General features: G+C 33.5%; 2 protein-coding genes across 6 annotated transcripts in view; both read right to left on the bottom strand.

Annotated features, from left to right (window-relative positions):
- Positions 1-4,069, bottom strand: part of LOC145248156 (lupus La protein homolog B-like) — a 35,880-nt gene extending 31,811 nt beyond the window's left edge. Inside the window, exon 1 of one of the 3 annotated variants that reach the window (XM_080109981.1) lies at positions 3,941-4,069. Coding sequence is in view for 1 of the 3 variants with exons in the window: in XM_080109983.1 (XP_079966109.1) it covers positions 1,127-1,278 (152 nt within the window). In the remaining 2 variants the exon portion in view is untranslated. Of the gene's footprint in view, positions 1-1,126; positions 1,358-3,940 lie in introns of those variants that run through there. The other 2 variants (XM_080109982.1, XM_080109983.1) reach the window with 2 other exon arrangements.
- A 10,000-nt stretch (positions 4,070-14,069) lies between these two features.
- Positions 14,070-20,129, bottom strand: part of LOC145248155 (ankyrin repeat and SOCS box protein 8-like) — a 44,757-nt gene continuing 38,697 nt past the window's right edge. For all 3 annotated transcript variants that reach the window (XM_080109980.1, XM_080109979.1, XM_080109978.1), the window contains one exon: positions 14,070-14,752. In XM_080109980.1, coding sequence (XP_079966106.1) covers positions 14,117-14,752 — 636 coding nt within the window. In that variant the 3' untranslated portion in view covers positions 14,070-14,116. The remainder of the gene's footprint in view (positions 14,753-20,129) is intronic.

Raw genomic sequence — 20,129 nt, 5'->3', positions numbered from 1 at the left:
TAGATATTTCAAAATGGGGGAGATGAATTTAAAAAAAAAAAAAAAAGTTTGTCTAAAATATATTCGGTTTATTGAAAAGAGCATAAAATTTCACATTGACCCTGAAAACATTCTAAAAATTTTAAGTTTAAAAATTGGGGAAAAACTTGAATAAAAAATATTTTTTTAAACAACTTAAATAGTTTCTTTTGGAAGTATATTCCATAAAGAAAATAAACAACCCACTTTTAAAAGAAATAAGTTTTATATTTTATTCGCAGTTTCGTGTTAGGGGTGTCAAAAATTCTGATACACTTCCACCTTACAATTAAAAAAAAAAAAAAAAAAAAAAAAAAAAAAAAAAAAAGGTATCGTGAAATTTGAATTTAAACTGGAAAGAAACGAAAAGAAAAACAATTATATAAAAATAACGCGGTACCATCTCCCATCGTATGAATCCGAGAACAATATCTACTGTAAAATTAAACAGAAATTTGGTGCTTATGCATTTTTGGTATCACGCTATTTTAAAATATATTTTTCAGGTTAAATTAAAGTTTCACGATATTTTTTTTTTTTTTTAATTGTAAGCACAGAATAGTTACAAAACACCTCCCATGTTAAGAATGGCTTTCAATATAACATTTTAGCACAGTGCCACAGTACTGCCACAGTACCAAAAAATACATAAGTACCCAAAGTATTATTTTTATTGTTCAATGTTTTTAATTTTAATGTTAAAATATAAAATAAAATATATTTAGTCATTTTAAAACTTGATCTTGCATTATTTGTTAAACAACGTGGTTAATTTGAATTAAATTTTTATAACATGATCGATCATATTTTCAATAATTATGTGATTATATTTTACCCATTTAATGTTTGTGAAACATGTAAAAAAAAAAAAAAAAAAAAAAAAAAAAAAAAAAAATGCTTCTGCTAAGATACCGGTGTCGACATTTAAGTGCCCCTTTTAGTGATTACCTCGTTTGAGTACAATTAAACGGCAAATCTGCCATTTTTTTTTTTTTTTCATGCTTCGGTTAAAATACTGATTTCTTCCTGTTTTTGACGCCAGGTGCTCGAAATAAAAAAAAAAAATGGCGTCTATATTTTCTATACTAGAAGTATCAAAAATAATCACCGAATTAGAAATCTTGGTGTTTTAAAAAATATAATTAACATCTGGATTTTCACGAAAAATCTTCGCAAAGATGACGATGAACACCAACACCAGTGACCACGTGTTAAATTGAACTCGACACGGATTTTGAAAAAGAAAATACATGTTTGCATAGACAATTAAAATTAATGTAAAAAAATGAGTTGGTGCCGATTCAAATTGGCACATATGTAAAGAAAATATAGAAAAATCTGTAGGATATACACGTACTCATTCGAACGAATGTCATTAAAAAAATTACGTAAATCGATCAAGTACTTTTGTTAATTAGGAAAATCAAATCTATGATTTTTAGCGATTTTGGTGAGAGTCGACAGATTGATTTTTATTTCATGTGGTTTTAAGCAAAAATAACTACCTAATTATCATCTCGAAAATAGTAATACATCCAAAAATTAAGAAAATTCATTTAGTAGAAAATTTGGGCTTGACACTGTACAGATTCAAAAAAGTGGTAAAAAACAAAACAAATGTGTAACAAATGTTTTCAAAGGCAAGATAAGTTGCTCTTCTACCTATCTGCAAAAGTTTTGCGGTTTTACTCACTTTAAAACGTGGAATTTTTCAAAAATCAGTGTTTATCGATATATTTGGAAAAGAAACATGGCGACGTGCTCGCTGTTGAATACGCTAAGTTTGGGAAAATGAGTTTAAACTAAATAATTATACAAAATACTGTTAGAAACCCATCGAATATATGTCCACCTATGTCACGGTAACATTGAGTGCGTTTCTAACAGTATTCTTGTATAATTTGTTTGTTTAAACTCATTTTCCCAAACTTACCGTATTCAACAGCAAGCACGCCGCCATTTTTCTTTTTAAAATATATCGATAAACACTGATTTTCGAAAGATTCCACGTTTTAAAGCGAATAAAACCACTAAAAACTTTTGCAGATAGGTAGAAGACTAAGAGTAACTTATCTTGCTTTGATAACATTTGCTATAAATTTGTTTTTGACCACTTTTTTGAATCTATGTGTATAGTAACACAAAAAAAATTTATAGTTGAATGTAATTTTTTACGAAAAATTACATTTTCCCTAGATGTGAACTGAACACCTTGAAGATTATGAATACAGGAAATATACTTATCTCTTTTCGCCACTAATAACTGACGTAGTTTCATACCATAGCGATAGACTTTACTAAAAACATGTTCTACTCTATGGATTTTCATAATTTTTGGATATATTAATATTTTCGACATGACAATTTAGTAGGCTAAAAAAAAAAAAAAAAAAAAAATCGACCTGTCGACTATTTTAAGCACCGCGATTTTACTATACCGTATTGAAAGTAAAGCATTTGAGTTGTCTCCCCCTTGACGAAAACATTACGACTCGTTTAGTCGTAAAATTAAATTTTCTTGAATAAAAAAAAAATACTTTATCAAATTACATAATTTTTGGAACAACATTTTCGTTCTGTAACGAATACGTATATCATACATACTTTTTTTTCATTTTCTTTACTTTTAATTGCCGCCATACGTATTAATTTGAATAAGCACATTTTTATTTTTACGAATCTAAACTAATTTCAATAGGATTAAAATAGGTTTTCTCAGCTTTCAATGACCAACATCGTTTCAATTTGATCTGTAGCTTTAAAATTATATTGCAACTTATGACGCAACAAATAAGTAAAATTTCATTTACACGGATTACGTACAAACAACCGTTTTAATTTTGGATCGATCGTCACTCAATCTGAGTTTTGTTCTATTGGGAAAACAAAATACTAAGTTTTTAAATTAAAATATTTATGAATATTTTTACTTTACTTTTAAAACTACAAATAAAATAATCCCTTAACGTCGTCAGACAGTTTTATAACCAACGTGTAGTCTGTGCCTGCCGACTCGTTCATCAGAAAAGGGTCTGTTCTACAATCTAGAACTACGAAAAGTCATTAACTTCTTTTGAGTTGAGGGTTATGTAGAGGAACTCTTTCGGAGAAGCTGGATTGGGGGAGAAAAAAAAAATTTGATCTCTTGGAATGGATTGGGACAAATAGTGTTTAGCCAGCCAGAATCTTTTCACCCTCATGATGTACCTATTTACAATGCCTCCCCACGGGACAGACACCAGGGTCGTTTTTTAACGTGGAGAAAAGGTACAAAAATAATTGTCTCAGTCGTGAAGGATTTCTCCTCCACTGAAAGAGAACGAGAAATGAAGTGCCGCATCTGAAGAACAGATACTACACTTTGATATTGGCATGTAATTCATAGTCCCAACCATTACTTTTTTTTTTTTTTTTTTTTTTACTGAGTCCCAATTCACGGTGGTCAATGCTTCCAAGTAAATAGGTTTTTGTTAAATTTGAGAGTTCAATTCGCTCTAAATAAAAAATAAAAAAATAATAAAAAAAAATTGGACCACGTGTCTAAGTTCCACCTCGTGGAGAGGGCAGGAAATAGAAACAGACAAAAAATACAGACCACGTGTGTACAACTTCAATTAGTAAATTAAGCCTTCTAATCTCATCTTGTTATCTATAATTAAACACAAATGAAATAAATAAACCGGTAAAAATTGAATTAATATTAGTATATTTTCCGGTTATATTAAAATATAATTACTTGCAGATATGAAACACACCGGGCAGAAGTTAAGAGCTATAGACATTTTTAATTGTAAAAACTAACTAACGAAATAAAAGTAATGTAAAGAAAGAAATGGATTTGCTTAGGATTGATTAATTAAATGATGCAAATAGTGGTTGATTAATCAAAAATATAGGAAAAGCACAAAAAACAAAAAAATACCTTTAAGTGAGAGATTTCCCTGTAACAAAATCTATAGAAAATTTCAGGTTACTCCTTTTATAATTCTCATTGCGCATGCTCGTCAGACGATCAGTACTTCCGGATTGATTTTAAAAAAGAAATGTTTTTTTAATATTACGCGTTTTTTTTTATAATTTTGTTTCGTTTTGTTTTTTAATAAGCAAACAAAAATATAAATAAATGATTCTAAAAGAAATGTTATCAATAAATTTTATTTGGTTTCCCTAAATGATATTTGTTTGCAATAGTTGCTAGTTTCTTTCCGTAAACGAGTTACGGAAACAGCCGAAAAGCAACGATAATATTGCAGACGAAACAAACTTCTCTCGTACCATCTGACCTTAACGAGCATAAAATCCATTCAACACGGCTTCCAAAAGTTTTAAAATAATTCGTTTGTATATGTTTTCTGATTATCTTTACGATTACTGTTTTCACTTAACTTCCGGTCGCTCTTGCGTTTTAAATTGAATTTTTAGGGTATCGTTTATTCATTAAATTGTTAGGCGAAAATAAATTACAGAATACGTAACGGAAGCCCTCCTCCTCTTTTTAAGAAGGGTTTTTCTAAACAATAACGTTATTATTTAGAAGAAGAAAAAAATAAAACTCTTAACATGGAAAAGGACAACAGGAAGTGAATTGGAAACAGTAATCGTAACGATTTTTTTTTTTTTTTTCTAATTAAAATACTAGGTATGGGCAATTCTAATGCTTGCTTATGCTTTGGTATAGGCCTGGTTTTAAACGCCGGTTAATCCTAATATTTTCTAAATTTTCGGTTACTTGATTATGTTTAAAAGATTACAGCTTAAAGTTAATTTCTCAAAGAAAAAATAGCGTGTGAAATAAAAAAAATACATGGAATAATTTTATCTCAAATCTGAAAACCCGTATATTTCACGTAAAAATTCATTATGACAAATATCGTGTTTACATTTTTCTGGAAATAGAAATTCAAGATGGCGTCTAACACCCTTTTTAACACCGTAAGTTTGGGAAAAGGTGTTATAAATAAAAAACTATACAAAATATTATTAAAAACCCGCCGAATATATGTCAACCTATGTCACGGTAACATATATTGAGCGAGTTTTTAACCGTATTTTAACCGGTTTTTTATTTATAACACCTTTTCCCAAACTTACCATATTAAAGAGAGAATCAGACGCCATCTTGAATGTTCCAATACATCGGTAAACACTGTATGGTTTTCGAGCTGAATAAATATGTTACATTGAATAAAAACATGAAAAATATATCCAGTTTGGTAGAAAAGTAACTTATCTTGCCTTTGATAACATTTATTTGTTATATATTTGTTTTTTGACAACTTTTTCGAATCTATGTGTACAATAATACAACCCCCCCCCAAAAAAAATTCTTAATACTGCAATATTTTAAGTTATAGATTTATTATATTTTTTACTAGAATATCTTGTCCTTTTCTTTTCCAGTTTTAACAACTAGTCCTTTACTTTTCCATGTTTAAGCTTAACCATATTACTTGTCATGCTTGCATTTTTCTATTGTAATATACATATGTATTATATACTGTACTGTATTTCGTTACTAATTTTTAATGCCGTATCCCAGGGTTCTACTACTGTATTCCTATGCCAAGACTTGACTGGCCAATGGTAAACAGCAAAGGAAAACAGTTGATCAAAATATGTGGCTGCTTCAACCCAAAAATTTGCTTTGTCTCATGATTAAAATATTTAAGAGAATGCATGTTCACAACAGATAGTAAAAAAAAAAAAAAAATCAAACCTATCATCATCATATTTGATTTTCTTTAAAACTCACATTACCCATACATCATATAATTCTTATATAATTTCTATCCATACAACGCATGTCCTCAACTCTCACTGATCAAGTGTCATTTTCCTACATCATCATTCAGAACACTCATGCTTGATAGACTCTTCTCTTGGTCAACAGTGATAACGTTTTGCTGGTGATTAAGAGCAATAGTAATAAGTTCTCTGAACTTAGACCATCCACTCTTAACTCTGGCATCCACAATAACACCTGCTCCATCCTGTTTTCCAATGGTATCACAAAGGTAACAAAACTTCTCGACAACTTCAATAGCTTCATTATCCAGATATACTTTTGTAATGTTATACACCTTGCAGACATTGTAGCAGAGCATATCGCAAGGAACATAAGACAAATAATAACTCGATTCCTTTTTTTTGTTAAAATAACGTTTATTTTCAAGGACTTTCCCAAATAAAACGTGGTTCTGGATATGACCTTAAACTATATCTGATGGTGAGGTCCCAGCTTGCGGGCTTTGGGGAGTGTGGAGCCACCCCTTAATTGTCATTGCTCCCAGGTCCACTATGGGTTAAATAGAAACTGACTTGAAAAAAAAAAAAAAAAAAAAATTCTATTTAAAACTTTTTCTTCAAAATCACTGGTACTAGTGGACTTATTGATCCGTGCTGAAATAATAACTTTATTATTTAAAAAGCCATTCTTAACATGGGGAGGGGAGGGTGTTTTGTACCTATTCTATACTTTAACCTTACAATTGAATAAAAAACATATCATAAAACTTTAATTAAGCTTGGAAATACGATTTAAAAAATAGCGCGGATCAGTAAGTGCACTAGCACCAAATCACTGGAGTCGGCATTAAATAACCTGAAAAGGGTTTATATGCTGTAAAACAATCAACCAACCAAATAAAACGTGATCATGTTCCTTCTCTCTGAGCTCTCGAACGTGGATTTATAAGATCAAAGAATCCAACCTCGATCGCCCTTTGGGGCCTGTGGCACAGTTGATAGAGACGTTGAATCTCAACGGTTCCAGATGGACATTGTCTGAAGATAGCGGTTTCAATCCTACCCAAAGCGTGACGGAGGTTTACTTGGCCAAAACGTGGTGAGACGACAACAACTACAGATGGCAGTGATTGCGGTTAGGAGATTCAAAGTTCCTATCCGTCGCAGTTACCACCTGACGAAGGCCAGAGGAATAGTTGGTCGAAACGTTGTGAAAAACAACAACCAATAAAGATGAGAATAATAGTCTGAAATAAAAATAAAATTAATATGTATAATGCTCATCTAAAAAAATGAATTCCAATTAAGGAATAAAATACATACAAATATCTGTTTGTGATGTGGCCAAGCTAATCAAAAACCTTGATTCCAGTAAAGCAACTGGTCCTGACGGTATTCCAATTATAGTGTTGAAAAAGCTTTGCCCCATACTTACAGAGTTATTTAAGCATTGTTTTAAGGAGAAATGCTTCCCAATACCCTGGAAAATCTCATCAGTATGCCCTGTATTTAAGAATTCAGGTGATCATTCATCTCGCTTTCAGTACACGCCAATAAGTCTCCTGTGCATCATGAGTAAGTTGCTGGAATCTGTGTGAAATAGAGAAGTGGTCAACCATCTCAGCAAAAATAACTTTCTTAGTGACATGCAATATGGTTTCCGTTCTGCTAGATCTACAGGAGACGTGCTTACAGTTATATCTCATAGGATTAGCGAATCTCTTGACGGAGGCTTCCTCTCTAGGGCAATTGCTCTTGACATATCAAAAGCCTTTGATAAGGTATGGTATAAAGGTCTACTTCATAAGATCTCCAGCTATGGTATAGCTGGAAATGTTTTCTCAATTATTAAATCATTTCTTTCTGATAGGTTCATTAGAGTAGTGGTTGATGGGCAGAAATCAGAAGCTCTCAGTATTAATGCTGGAATCCCTCAGGAGTCCATCCTCGGCCCAACTCTCTTCCTGATCTGCATTAATGATCTTCAAAATCACATCCTTTGTAGACATCTATGGCAGCACATCAAAGGCCGTAAACGACTAAGTTCTTTCTGATTCTCTCTCCTCTGATCTTGAGTGCGTGGTACAGTGGAGGAAGAAGTGGCTGGTTACTTTTAATGCATCTAAAACCAAGCTCCTATCTTTACATCATCAACGCTCTGATCCCCATCTGGCAGCGATTGAAATGAATGGTTCTCGTCTTACGGAGGCCTCATGTTTTGACAAGCTTCTGAGCTTGACCTTTACTTCTGATCTGAAATGGAATACATACATCAAATTCGTTGCCAAGGTCGCTGGAAAAATGGTAGGATCCTTCTACCGCTCCAGTAGATATCTCACTCCTGATGCAATTCTCTACCTATATAAAAGCCAAGTACGTCCAAGGATGGCATACTGCTGCTACATCTGGGCAGGAGCTGCTAAAAACAGCCTATCCTGCCTTGACAGAGTACAAAATAGGCTTCGTGGCCTAGTGGGGGGATGTTGTTTTCTCTTTTCTACAACCTCTTTCCCACAGAAGAGACGTTGCGAGCCTGTTTCTGCTTTATCATTATTTCCATGACGTGCTCGTTTGGGCTCCAATCTTTGGTCCTCTCTCGCCAAACTTTCATGGAGAACACCCGTCTAGTCAAAACTACTATCAATAATTTCCCATACTCGTTATCTGTGCCTAAATGTAGATTCCATGAACAAAGCTTCTTTCTTAGAATGGCATGCCTATGGAACTCTCTTCCATTTGCCTGCTTTCCAGCTGACTACAATCTGATTATCTTTAAATCCAATGTAAACAAGTTCTTGATGAACCGTCCTCCTACGTAATCCAATTTACAAAATTTCCACTACTTATGCTTACTACACTATAATCACATTAACTAATGTATACCCATTAACTCTTATCTTCAAGTGCCCTCCGGGGCCTTGATAAGTGGAGACTCCTGTGTAAAAAAAAAAAAAAAGAATTTTCGACAAGCACCATAAATTTTTATAACAAAGCTTTTTCAATAGCTCAATAGTGTAGGATGGTTTTTACATTATATGAACCACCCTGAATGCAGAGAACAAACTCTTACAAATTCACTAAAAATTGTCATTTTTTAAAAAAATTTCCATTTAGAGTATACAATTCTTTTGGTCAACCACCAATTTATGATGCATTTATCTTTTTGGTGCTTTTTTTTTTTTTTTTTTTTCCACAGGCATCACCACATTATCAAGGCCAAGAGGCAACTCAAGGATAAGGGTTAAAGAGTGTACAGTAGAAATTGGACAATATAGTAATCATTAGTAATGAAAATTCGGTAAATTTGATAACTTATATGGAACGGCTCATCAAGAACTTATTTACGTTAGACTTGAACACAACCATATTGTAGTCAGCCAGAAAGCAGGAAAACGGAAGACAATTCCACAGGCGTGCAGATCTAAGAAAGAAGCTTTGTTCATGGAATCTACGTTTAGGTTTAGGCACAGATAAAGAGTGGGGGAAATTATTGATAGTGTTTACAGCTAGACGAGTGTTTCTTGTGAAAGTTTGGCGAGGGGGGACCATAAACTGAAGCTCAGTCAAACACTTTCCATGAAAATAACGATACATCAGAGACAAACTCGCAACATCTCTTCTGTGAGATAGAGGTTGCAAGGAAAAGAAAAGGACATCTCCTACGAGGCTACGGTGTCTATTTTGAACTCTATCAAGGCAGGACAAGTCCTTTCTAGCAGCTCCTGCCCAGATGTGGCAACAGTATTCCATCCTTGGACGTACCTGGCTCTTATATAGATAGAGAATTGCATCATTATTATTCATTATTAGAACGAAATTCGAATTATTGATTTTCTAGTAAAACCAACGGTAACTACTTAGATTGTCATGTCACAATAATGAATATATCCAAAAATTATGAAAAATGATAAGGTAGAAAATTAATTAACAAAAATAGTTTTCAAAGACAATTTGCTTTGAAAAAAAACAAAAAAACAAGAGAGTTCGAATCATAACAAAGGAAGTAATAATTTTCTGCAAACTTTTGAAAATCTGACGTCAATTTAGTAAAACTTAATTTTCACTAATTCTTTTCGAAAAAAATGTTTTCATCAATAATTAATTTTCTACCCTATGTCTTTTGTAATTTTTGGATATGTTCATTACTGCGACATGGCATTGGGTTTACTTGAAATTCAATATTTCAATTTTTCGAATTCTGCTGTTATAACAAAGAAGCACTATCTTTTCTTGGCAAGATATGAATACATGAAGGAGGAATAGCAATGGTTGTAGATTTTGAAGAGTTGTCCCCCTTTGATAGTTCTTTCTCACAGAAGATATGTTGCGAGCCTGTCTCTCTGCTTTATCGTTATTTTCATGGCAAGTGCTCGTTTGAGCTCCAATCTATGCTCCCTGCCAAACTTTCATGACAAACACTCGTCTAGTTGAAAACTTAATAAATTCCCCTACTCTTCATCTGTGCCTAAACCTAAACATACATTCCATGCACAAAGTTTCTTTCTTAAAGTGGCACGTCTGTGAAACTGTCTAACTAAAATATGGCCATCTTCAAGTCCAATACAAACAAGTTCTTGATGAGCTGTTCCACTTAAGTTAACAAATTTACTGAATCTCCACTACTAACGATTACTATGATTCTGATACTGTACCCTCTTTCTTATCCTCGAGTGGCCTTTGGGCCTTGGTAAGTAGTGACTCCTATGTGAAAAAAAAAGAAAAAGTAGTTGCCTCCCTTCGTCTTAACTGATGCCATGGACTTTAAGTTAGGGGCTGAGTTATCTCCCTTTTGTTTTTTTGTATAAAAAGGCACATAATGTGAAGTTCCCGTTCTCTTTGGTCTATATCTTCTTTGCGTACAGACATAAAAAATAAATAGACATGTTTCTTTACATCTCGTGTGTGCTGATAAAATGTTACATTGTTAATTCATGTGTTTCTTTGTCATCATCGATACCTTCCACAAATGAAGCTATTTAAAAAACAAAAAGGTACGTTCACTTTATTTACTTCCCAATTACCTAAGGTTATTAATTAACCCAACAGAAGGTAGTAGAGGAATAGCAAAAAATTATAGACCAGTAGTATTGATATCACATTTAATAAAGATTGTCAAAAGACAGCGCGACATAAGATGGTAGACTTTCTGGAAAACAAAGGAGCCTTCAACAAAGGACAACATGGATTTCGATAAGGCCGCTCTTGCTTGTCACAGCTACTATCTCACTAAGAGAACACCCTACATAATATTCAAGATGAAGATAACGTAGACGTAATCTGTATAGATTTTGCAAAAGCTTTCGACAAAGTAGACATCAGTATACTCCTACATAAAATTCGCTTACTCGGAATCTGTGGAAAACTCAGGACATGGATACACCGCTTCCTCTCGGACAGGACACAAAAAGTAATCATTCGTGAGAGTTTATCAGAGAAAGTAAGGTCATCAGCGACGTACTACAAGGCACAGTATTAGGTCTTCTGTTGTTTCTTATAATGGTTACTGACATAGATAGAGATCTCGAACACACCATAGCAATATCTTTGCTAATGACACATGAATCATGAAAAAGATCTCCCCAAAATTATAAAATGGGCTAATGACAACAATATAGCTCTAAATGGAGACAAATTTGACCTACTCCAATATGGTAATAAAGACCATCTCAAGAAAACATCTGGATACTGGGGTGGCCAACAAGAAATCACATCAAAGGAAGTAATGAAGGATGTAGGGGTTTATATGAGCATGCCATCTTCACACAACATATTGACCATACCACATCGGTCGCAAGACAACTAATAGCATGGATTCTGAGAACCTTCAGGAGTAAGAACAGCGAGTTCATGCTCACACTATGGAAATCCCTTGTCCTCCCAAAGCTGGAATAGTGATGTCAGCTGTGGTCTTCACAAAAAGTAACAGAAATCTGCAAAATAGAAGCACCCCAGAGAACATTCATCTGCAAAATAGAAGCACCCCAGAGAACATTCATCAGCAAAATATGTGGAGTAGACCAAATGAATTACTGGGAGAGGCTGAAGGAACTGCAACTGTATTCACTACAACGTCAAAGAGAATGATGTATTATCATCCATATATGGAAAATCTTGGAAGGAAGGGTCCCAAGCACAACAATAGTAGAAATAACCCACCAGTGGAGAAGGAGGCTGTGTTATATAAAAACCACACCTGGGACTATACAGAGGATTAAGTCCCTCATCCACCACAGCTTCACCTGTACTGGCACAAGAACATTCAACTGTATTCCAGCCACAATAAGAAATATAAGGAGAGTGTCCCCCAACACTTTCAAGAAATACTTAGACATCTGGCTGGAAAAGATACCTGACCAGCCATCAACACCAGGCTACCCTAGTGCCAACCTCAATCTTTTAGTAGATTGAACCTCTGTAGGAAGTGAGCAGCCTGGGTGCAGTGGAGCTTCAGCTTAGCTGTGTCAATAACTGACAGAATAACACAAACAAACAAACTTGTGAGGAAATAAAAAAACTTCTATTATAAAACAAATTATAAAATGAAGGTGGAATGCAATGCAGTTTCCCTATGGAGAACTGCTGGGTTTTTTTTGTTTTTGTTTTTTTATTTAGACGAGCACTGAAGATGGCCTTACCAAGAGAAGATAAATACATTATAAATTTTGAACATTAGAAATATCTTAGTGGTAGGCTGAAACAATTGTATGCTCTGAACGAAAAATGATTTTTTGGTAAGTTTGTAAGAGCTTGATTCCTGCATTCAAGGTAAGTCATATATATATATATATATATATATATATATATAATTATTTTTTTAATATAATAATTAAATGCCTACAGACACTAGTGTTTCATTCTTTCAGGAATCTTCAGTGCAGGGTGTCCCGATTAATACCAGTTGACAGATTTGAGCTCGGCAACACGAGACATCTCTGGCTCGATTAGCAAAGACCGCATCCATTCGGCTGCCATTATCCGCGTGAAATAGCGTTGAATTTAAACATTTTAATTTTAAATGTTCTTTACGTCAGTCAGACAGTGATCTAATCGTTATATGATGATCTATGCATAAGAGCTAAATTGACCGACTGAAAGTGCTCAACAATAAGAAACGAGTTATATATATATATATATATATATATATATATATATATATATATATATATATACTAGCAAGAAGACCTGACATTGTCCAAGATTGAATGAAGATCAATGAATGTGCTATGATTGACTGCTTTAGTTGGGGACCTACCACGGTGTGCCAGAAGGAACCATCACATGTCTCCCCACAGTGACTTAGTCCACAATACATTGTAGTCTACATTGCACTGTAGAGAAGTTACTATTGATTTTATAAAATTTTTATGTAATGTCCTGAATTAAAGTTTAAAATGCAAAAGTCAAATATCATAGTTCAATTGTGCTCTAAACAGAAACCTTAATTTCTAATGCACCCCAGTCTTATGAAAGAACCTATTGTTGATTTTATATGCAGGCCACTTCTGCTGGTGCAGTGATAAAACTTTTCAAATATATTTGTGATGTTAACTTTGGTTTAAATTGGACTATCCCTTCTTTAATTAGATAATTTCGATTATCAATTTTTGATACTTAGTGGAGGCATTCCGATATAAAACCTCTCTAAGAACACTCCTAAGCATATAAAGTATATTTGTGTGAAATAAAAATAAACATCACAGCTATTTCGGAGTTCATAGGGAATGAACTTACAGACACACACAAAGTGTTTTTATATATGTGGTTCTTCTCTAGAATTCCTCATTTTTTAATCTTTATTATTAAAACAAAAATAAAGATGATGTATGTATCTGTGATGAAACAAAATATGATATTCCAAAAATTACATAAATTGATCAAGTAGTTGTATTTTTAAATAAAAAAACATCAAATTTTATGAGCAACCGAGAAGTGAGTGTGAATATTGCCATTTTGAAAAAAAAAAAAAAGGGAAATAACTCAACAATAATTTGTAATTACTAGATTTATGTTTTAATGCCTACGAATTCCCATTAATCACTTAAAAATGATTTTCTTTATAAAAATAAAAACTATTCAATCAATTTATGCGACTTTTGGAAGATGACATTTTCATTTTGTCATAAGTATGCACATCATACAGATTTTTCTTTATTTTTATTTTTTTTTAGTATAAGGTGAATTCTGGAGAAGAACTGTGTGTGTGTGTGTGTACATATATATATATATATATATATATATAAATATATATATTACATGAAATAATGAAAAAAAAAAAAAAAGGAAAAAAAAGAAACACTATCCCAAAATTTGTGAAAACGAATGAAATAACATGTTTTATTTATTTTTGTTTTTTTTATCTCCGAAACAAAAGAATCTCATTGATTTGTGTAGGCAAAGGGAGTTTGGAAACAGTTTTCGGCAAATAGCAGTAGCCTAGGGCCTTCCGTATGACAGCCCGACACAAGCTCTGCAGAGAACAAGGGTTCATACAAAGAGGGAGCAGCATCTCCCGTAGTTTGTTGTCATTTGAAAGATCTTTCACCAAATCGCCACGGTTATTACGCAGGTCAAACTGACCAGTGGCCTTGATCAGCAGGTCAAGGCAGATATCATCAATCTCGCTATTCAAGCCACGAGCTTGGATACAAGCAGCTTGCATCAGCGGAGTTTTCCCCAGTAGATTTTTATTGCACAGGTCGGCATTATACTCAAGCAATATTTTGATGATCTGCAGGTGACCCTTGAGGGCTGCCCAACTTAGGGGTGTGTCATCATTGTAGTCACGCGCATCGGGATTGGCACCATTTTCCAGTAACAAGCGCACACATTCAACTTTGTTCTTAAATGAAGCCCAGTGAAGGGCTGTGTCTCCGTTTCCATCGGGGGCGTTAATATTAGCGCCGTTCTCTAAAAGAATCATCAGACAGCTCTCATCTTTCTCCGCAGCATAGTGCAGAGCCGTTCTCCTATATCCATCTCTATCGTTCACCTGAAAGAGAACAAATCCCAATTGATTAATCAAATCAATTCAATCCATCAGATTAAAAGATAATCTGTAAAGAAGAATAGAAAGTATTAGAAATATTATTAAAGAGTTGTGAGACATGTGTAAAATATATAGTAATTATTAATCCCTGCAATGTCTTTCAGACATCTCTCCATCACATGAAAAGCAAACAAAGATAATCACCAAAGTCTCATTCGTTATAGCTGAAGAGAAATATGAAATGTGAAAAAAATTAATGTAATGACAACAATTGTATGAGCACTAGGAAAATTTTTGAAAAGCTTTTTTTTGGGGGGGGGGGAAGACTAAGAGAAATTGGAATCAAAGGGAAGATTGATAACATACAATGCTGATATACTAAGGAAAATTCTCAACTGCAAAAACTAACCCACATACTGAGGTAATGCTGATCAACCAAAGGGATGTTGAAATAGAAAAAAAACATTATATAAATCTAAGAAAATAACTGAAACCATCGGAAATCTCATAATCTTACATCCTTCCGCCTCCGTCACAAAAAGAAGAAATGATGGCATCAGCTTACATCATCAAAACACAAAATTGTCATAAAAAAATGGAATACAAAGAAAATTAATATGGTAGAAACAATAATAGGAGCACTAGGAACAGTTCCATAAAACCTAGTAAAAGAAAAAGAAAAAAGACTAATAGAACAACAGGGGTGCAAGAGCACAGAAAATACTAGAATCCTGAGGAGCTTTCAATAAGTTTCCAGAATTTTTTGTACAGCCATTTAAAATTGTCAAAGACTCTTGGACATTCAGCTATTGCTATACATCTTTTGAGATGACTGACCAATTTTTATGATTTCAAGTTCAAATGAACAGTTATAGCAGAAATTGGAATACACTCTACTAAAACCCAATTGTCACAGCTGGTGAATTTCAAAAATGCAACCTGGACGTAAGGCCACTTTAGAAGAACGATATGCAATAAAATTCTGTTTTAAACTTGGTAAAATGCCACAGAAACATATAGAATGCTTCAGACTGCTTTTGGATAACCTTGTATTAATCGAGCATCAGTTTTTGAGTGGCATAAGAGATTCAAGGAAAGCATGGAGTCTGTGAGGGATGATGAGAGGTGTAGGAGGAGTAAGGAAGTCAGAACACCTGAGTTGATTGGCCAAATAAAGAATTTCATGGATAAGGACTGTTGTGTGTCTATAGAGACAATAAGTGCAGAGTTTTATGTCAGTATGAAATCTGTACACACAATTATTTGCGAGGAACTAAGGATGTGAAAGATTTGCACAAAGTTTGTTTCAAGGGTGCTCAGAGAAGATCATGCCAGCAGGGAGATGGTCGAGCTGATCAATTCAGATCCCGCAGTTCTCTGGTGACCTGCGATGAAAGCTGGATCACTGCTATCACCCAGAGACCAAGAGACAAAGTTCCCAGCGAAAGCATGCTAGCTCTCCCAAACTCAGGAAGACCAAGACGGAGCCAATCTATCCAGAAACTTATGATGATCCCTTGTTTTGACAGCACGGGCATGATCTACATGCTCTGGGTTCCCACTGGATAGACAGTCAACAAGGAATACTATGCTAAGGTTTTAAGGGAATTCAGGAAGAGATTTTTTGGGGAAGAGGCTAGCACTCTTCAAATCGGGTCAGCAGCATTTCCACCAGAACAATGCACAAGTCCACAACTTCATCCTTGTCACAGACTATTTTAACTAAGATGGGCATCAAGACAGTTCCTCACCTTCCCTATAGTCAAGACCTTGCTCCCTGTGACTTCGTTATTCCTTAAACTCAAGGAAAACCTTAATGGGGCATTCCAGAAGTTGTTGGAATGGTACAACATGTGCATTGCAGCCGGAGGAGATTACTTCAAAGAAGATTAGAGTTTCATGTGTATACTATCAATAAAAGTGCCCATATAAAAAAAAGTCTGGAAACTTATTGAAGTCATCTCATAGATAAACCAATGGTAAATGGCTGTTGTGATAACAAAATAATTGGCAATGATGATTGGAAATTCGGTGAAACTTGTCAAATTTCAGAGAACACTTTTTGTTATTACTAGTGAGAATCATTAATATGTAAAAACTTCTAGAGAGTAAATAAACAATAAAAAAACATCTCAAACTAAATGGCTACAATCATATTGACACTGACCGTAATATCACTGAAGTTAAGCAACATTGAGCCTGACCAGTATTTAAATGGTAACCATTTGTGAATACCAGGTGCTGTATGTGAAAGCTGGCTCTAGTGGCTTTGCAAGTCAAATGTCGTTTACCAATCTACAACTACAAAGAACAGTTCTAAATCACTTGTTGTGATCTGTACCAACTATACATTGGCTGGCGATGCCAGATTCTCCCAAACTACTATGAATCTGTATTATACTTAGGTCTCTATCCAAGAATGAAATTGAAAGCAAAAGCCTTTACCAAGAGCAATTTTTTTAATTTTTTTTAAGTAAAATTTCACAGGAAATTTAATGGTGATATTAGCTTTGTATTAGGATTTAGTTGCTTAACGCCAAAACAAGATGTGGCACAAGGCTGGAAGACGAAATAATTAATAGTCAATTCCCTTTAAAAATAGCACTCTGGCCGGGCACAAAAATAGCCAAGGAATCCCCAGTAGGAGTGCTTCAGATAAGCAGTAACAAACCAACATTTCTTCAAAGAGAGAAAGCACTGCATGGAAAGGTACACCTAAAATTGAGCTGGATGATAACTGATCTTGATAAGGCAGCCCGGGAGGAGGGAGGTGGTGACAATAATATCATGGAGTGATCAACATTCATGACAGATATCTATAAATATCAAAGATAATGTCTTAAATTAATTTTTTTTAGTTCTTGTTTAGAATTCCCATTTAATTTAAAATAAAGAAAAATCTGTATGATGTATGTGTCCATGAAAAAACGAAAATATCATATTCCAATAATCATGTAAATTATTCAAGTAGTTATATTTTTAAATAAAAAAATCAAATTTTATGAGTAACCAAAGAGTGGTGGTTTTGTCTGACATTTTGAAAACAATCTAAAAACAAACAACAAAAAGGACAAAGGAGATAACTCAATAATTCAAACTTGCAAGATTTATGTTGTAATGCTTACAAATTTCCATTAATAGCTTAAAAACTGTTTCCTAATTGATCCCCTGACAGAAGGAGGGTGGACCTGTAAATTTATCCTTGTCTGTTCGTTCGTTAATCTGTCTTCACTTTTCTCAATAACTATGCCTTGGAATTTTTAAAATTTTGCATAAACATTAAACATGATACGAGTAAAAAAGTAACAGAATGGATTTTCCAAGAAAACTGGTTTCCCCCATAGAGGTGCCTTTCGGGTTAAAATGGCTAAAATTGAAACTTTTGTGCTTATTAAAAAAAATTGATGCCTTGGATTTTTATAAAACTTTCTGAAAAGTTGTAACTAACTGATTTCTATATAATTTTGTTTGTCTATACTTTGCAATAACTCAGAGGCTCTTTTAGAGCTAATAAAAACACTCCATTTTTGGGACTATTTTATCATATTTGCCCAAAATTTTCTGTGTATGTCTATTTAGCAGTTTTGCATGGTGCTGAACTCAAATTTGAATATGTTAAGGCCTTGAGGACTTTTGGGGCTAAATGAAGGGGGGGGGACAAATGATGGACTTAGTCATTTCTTTTTTTGGATGGTGCAGAACTCAAATTTACATATGTTAAGGCCTAAAATTGCACCGTTTGTTCGTTTTCACCAGGATTTGACGTCCTCTAGGAATTTATGGGGCTAAATTGGGGTGGGGGGGCAAATGTTGAACTTAGTCATTTTTTTTATGCCTCGTTCACTATTCATTCACGGGGGACCATGCATGCTTCACTTGTTTAAAAATAAAACTACTTGATCAATTTACATAATTTTTGGAAGATGATATTTTCCTTTTGTCAGAGGTATGTACATCATAAAAATTTTTATTTATGTTTTTTAATATAGGGAATTTCTGGACAAGAACCTTTTTTATTTCATTTAGAATTCGAAAATTGAAATTTATAAAAAAAAAATTTAAAAAAATGGTAATATGGTAGTTCAGGGTTGTGATCTACATGTTTATAAATAAAATATTGAGATAAGTGAATTTCAAAGAGAAATAAATAGAAGCAAAAAAAATCTATAAAAATGTAATAAAAATGAAAACAAATGAGATAAAAAAAACAATTTAAAAGATGGAAAATTTTATTTTTTTCTAATATCTCTTATCTTATTTTTTTGGCAAGTTTTAAAAAACTTAATCAACTGCACAATTAAACCTTTGTTTCTATGATAGAAACTTAAGTTCAGAACAAATTACCTAATCAAGTTACAAATACAACAACTAGAATTGATCATAAAGAGTTTTTAACTCCGTAATAGAAAGATTGTTTGAATTTAAATTGAAAATGTAATTTTATGAAGCAAATACAACGCAGATTTTTTTTTTTTTTAAATAAACATTTGTTTAAAATCAAAATTTTTCACTGAGCGCCTTCATTAGGATAGAAACAGTTTGTATTTTGTTTTGTTTTCTTTCTTTTTTTCGTTGCATGGTGTTACTGGAAAACTGAGATCTATGCAGCGTTGTTCAAGGAAAACATTTTAAATATCCGAGTGCACAACCACACACTGTCCTCACTGTTTCTATCCTGACAACAGCATAATGCTTGCAAAATTTTGATTTGGAAGAAATGTTCGTTTATATTTCTGAATTTTTTAGATGAGGATTGATTAGTTGTACTATTTGGATTCTTTGGACTACTATTCTCATCTTGAGTGTCATTCTTTATATGTTTCTGTTGATGTAACCTCAGATCTTCTTCAGGTGTATCTTGTCGAACTTGAGAAATTGAACAAAATTTCGAATGGAACCCTTTGTTTACTTCATGAGGGTAGCATGCTCTTGTTTCATCAGCCATGGCTGGAGAGAGATCCTAAGTAATTTGCTATTGTATTTGTCATCCACACCGAGAACTGAACCATCAACCTTCAGGAGAATATCACTTTTACAATTGATTTTTCCACGTACTCTAACCACAGCGCCACAAGTCCTTCCATCCCAATTCCCGAGTTCGACAAGAAACACCTGAAGAAGGTTGGCGGTTACATCGACTGAAATGTTGTGAAAATGACACTCAAGATGAGAACAGTCCAAAGAATTCAAATAATATGAAATGTTTGTTTATTTAAAAAAAAAAAAAATCTGTGTTGTATTGGTTTCATGAAGTTATATTTTCAATTTAAATTTAAACAGTGTTTCTATCACAGGAAAAAAAAAAATCACCATGTCATGAAAAAAAGAGAAAGAGAAAAAAAAACACAAACTGTTTCTATTCTGATGAAGGCATGATTCT

Source organism: Euprymna scolopes, chromosome 26 (genome assembly GCF_053919585.1).
Source record: "Euprymna scolopes isolate OS-2025 chromosome 26, ASM5391958v1, whole genome shotgun sequence".
In the NCBI taxonomy this organism is placed as follows: Eukaryota; Metazoa; Mollusca; class Cephalopoda; order Sepiida; family Sepiolidae; genus Euprymna; species Euprymna scolopes.
The sequence above is the reverse complement of the archived record's forward strand: the minus strand, read 5'-3'. Positions and strand labels throughout refer to the sequence as shown.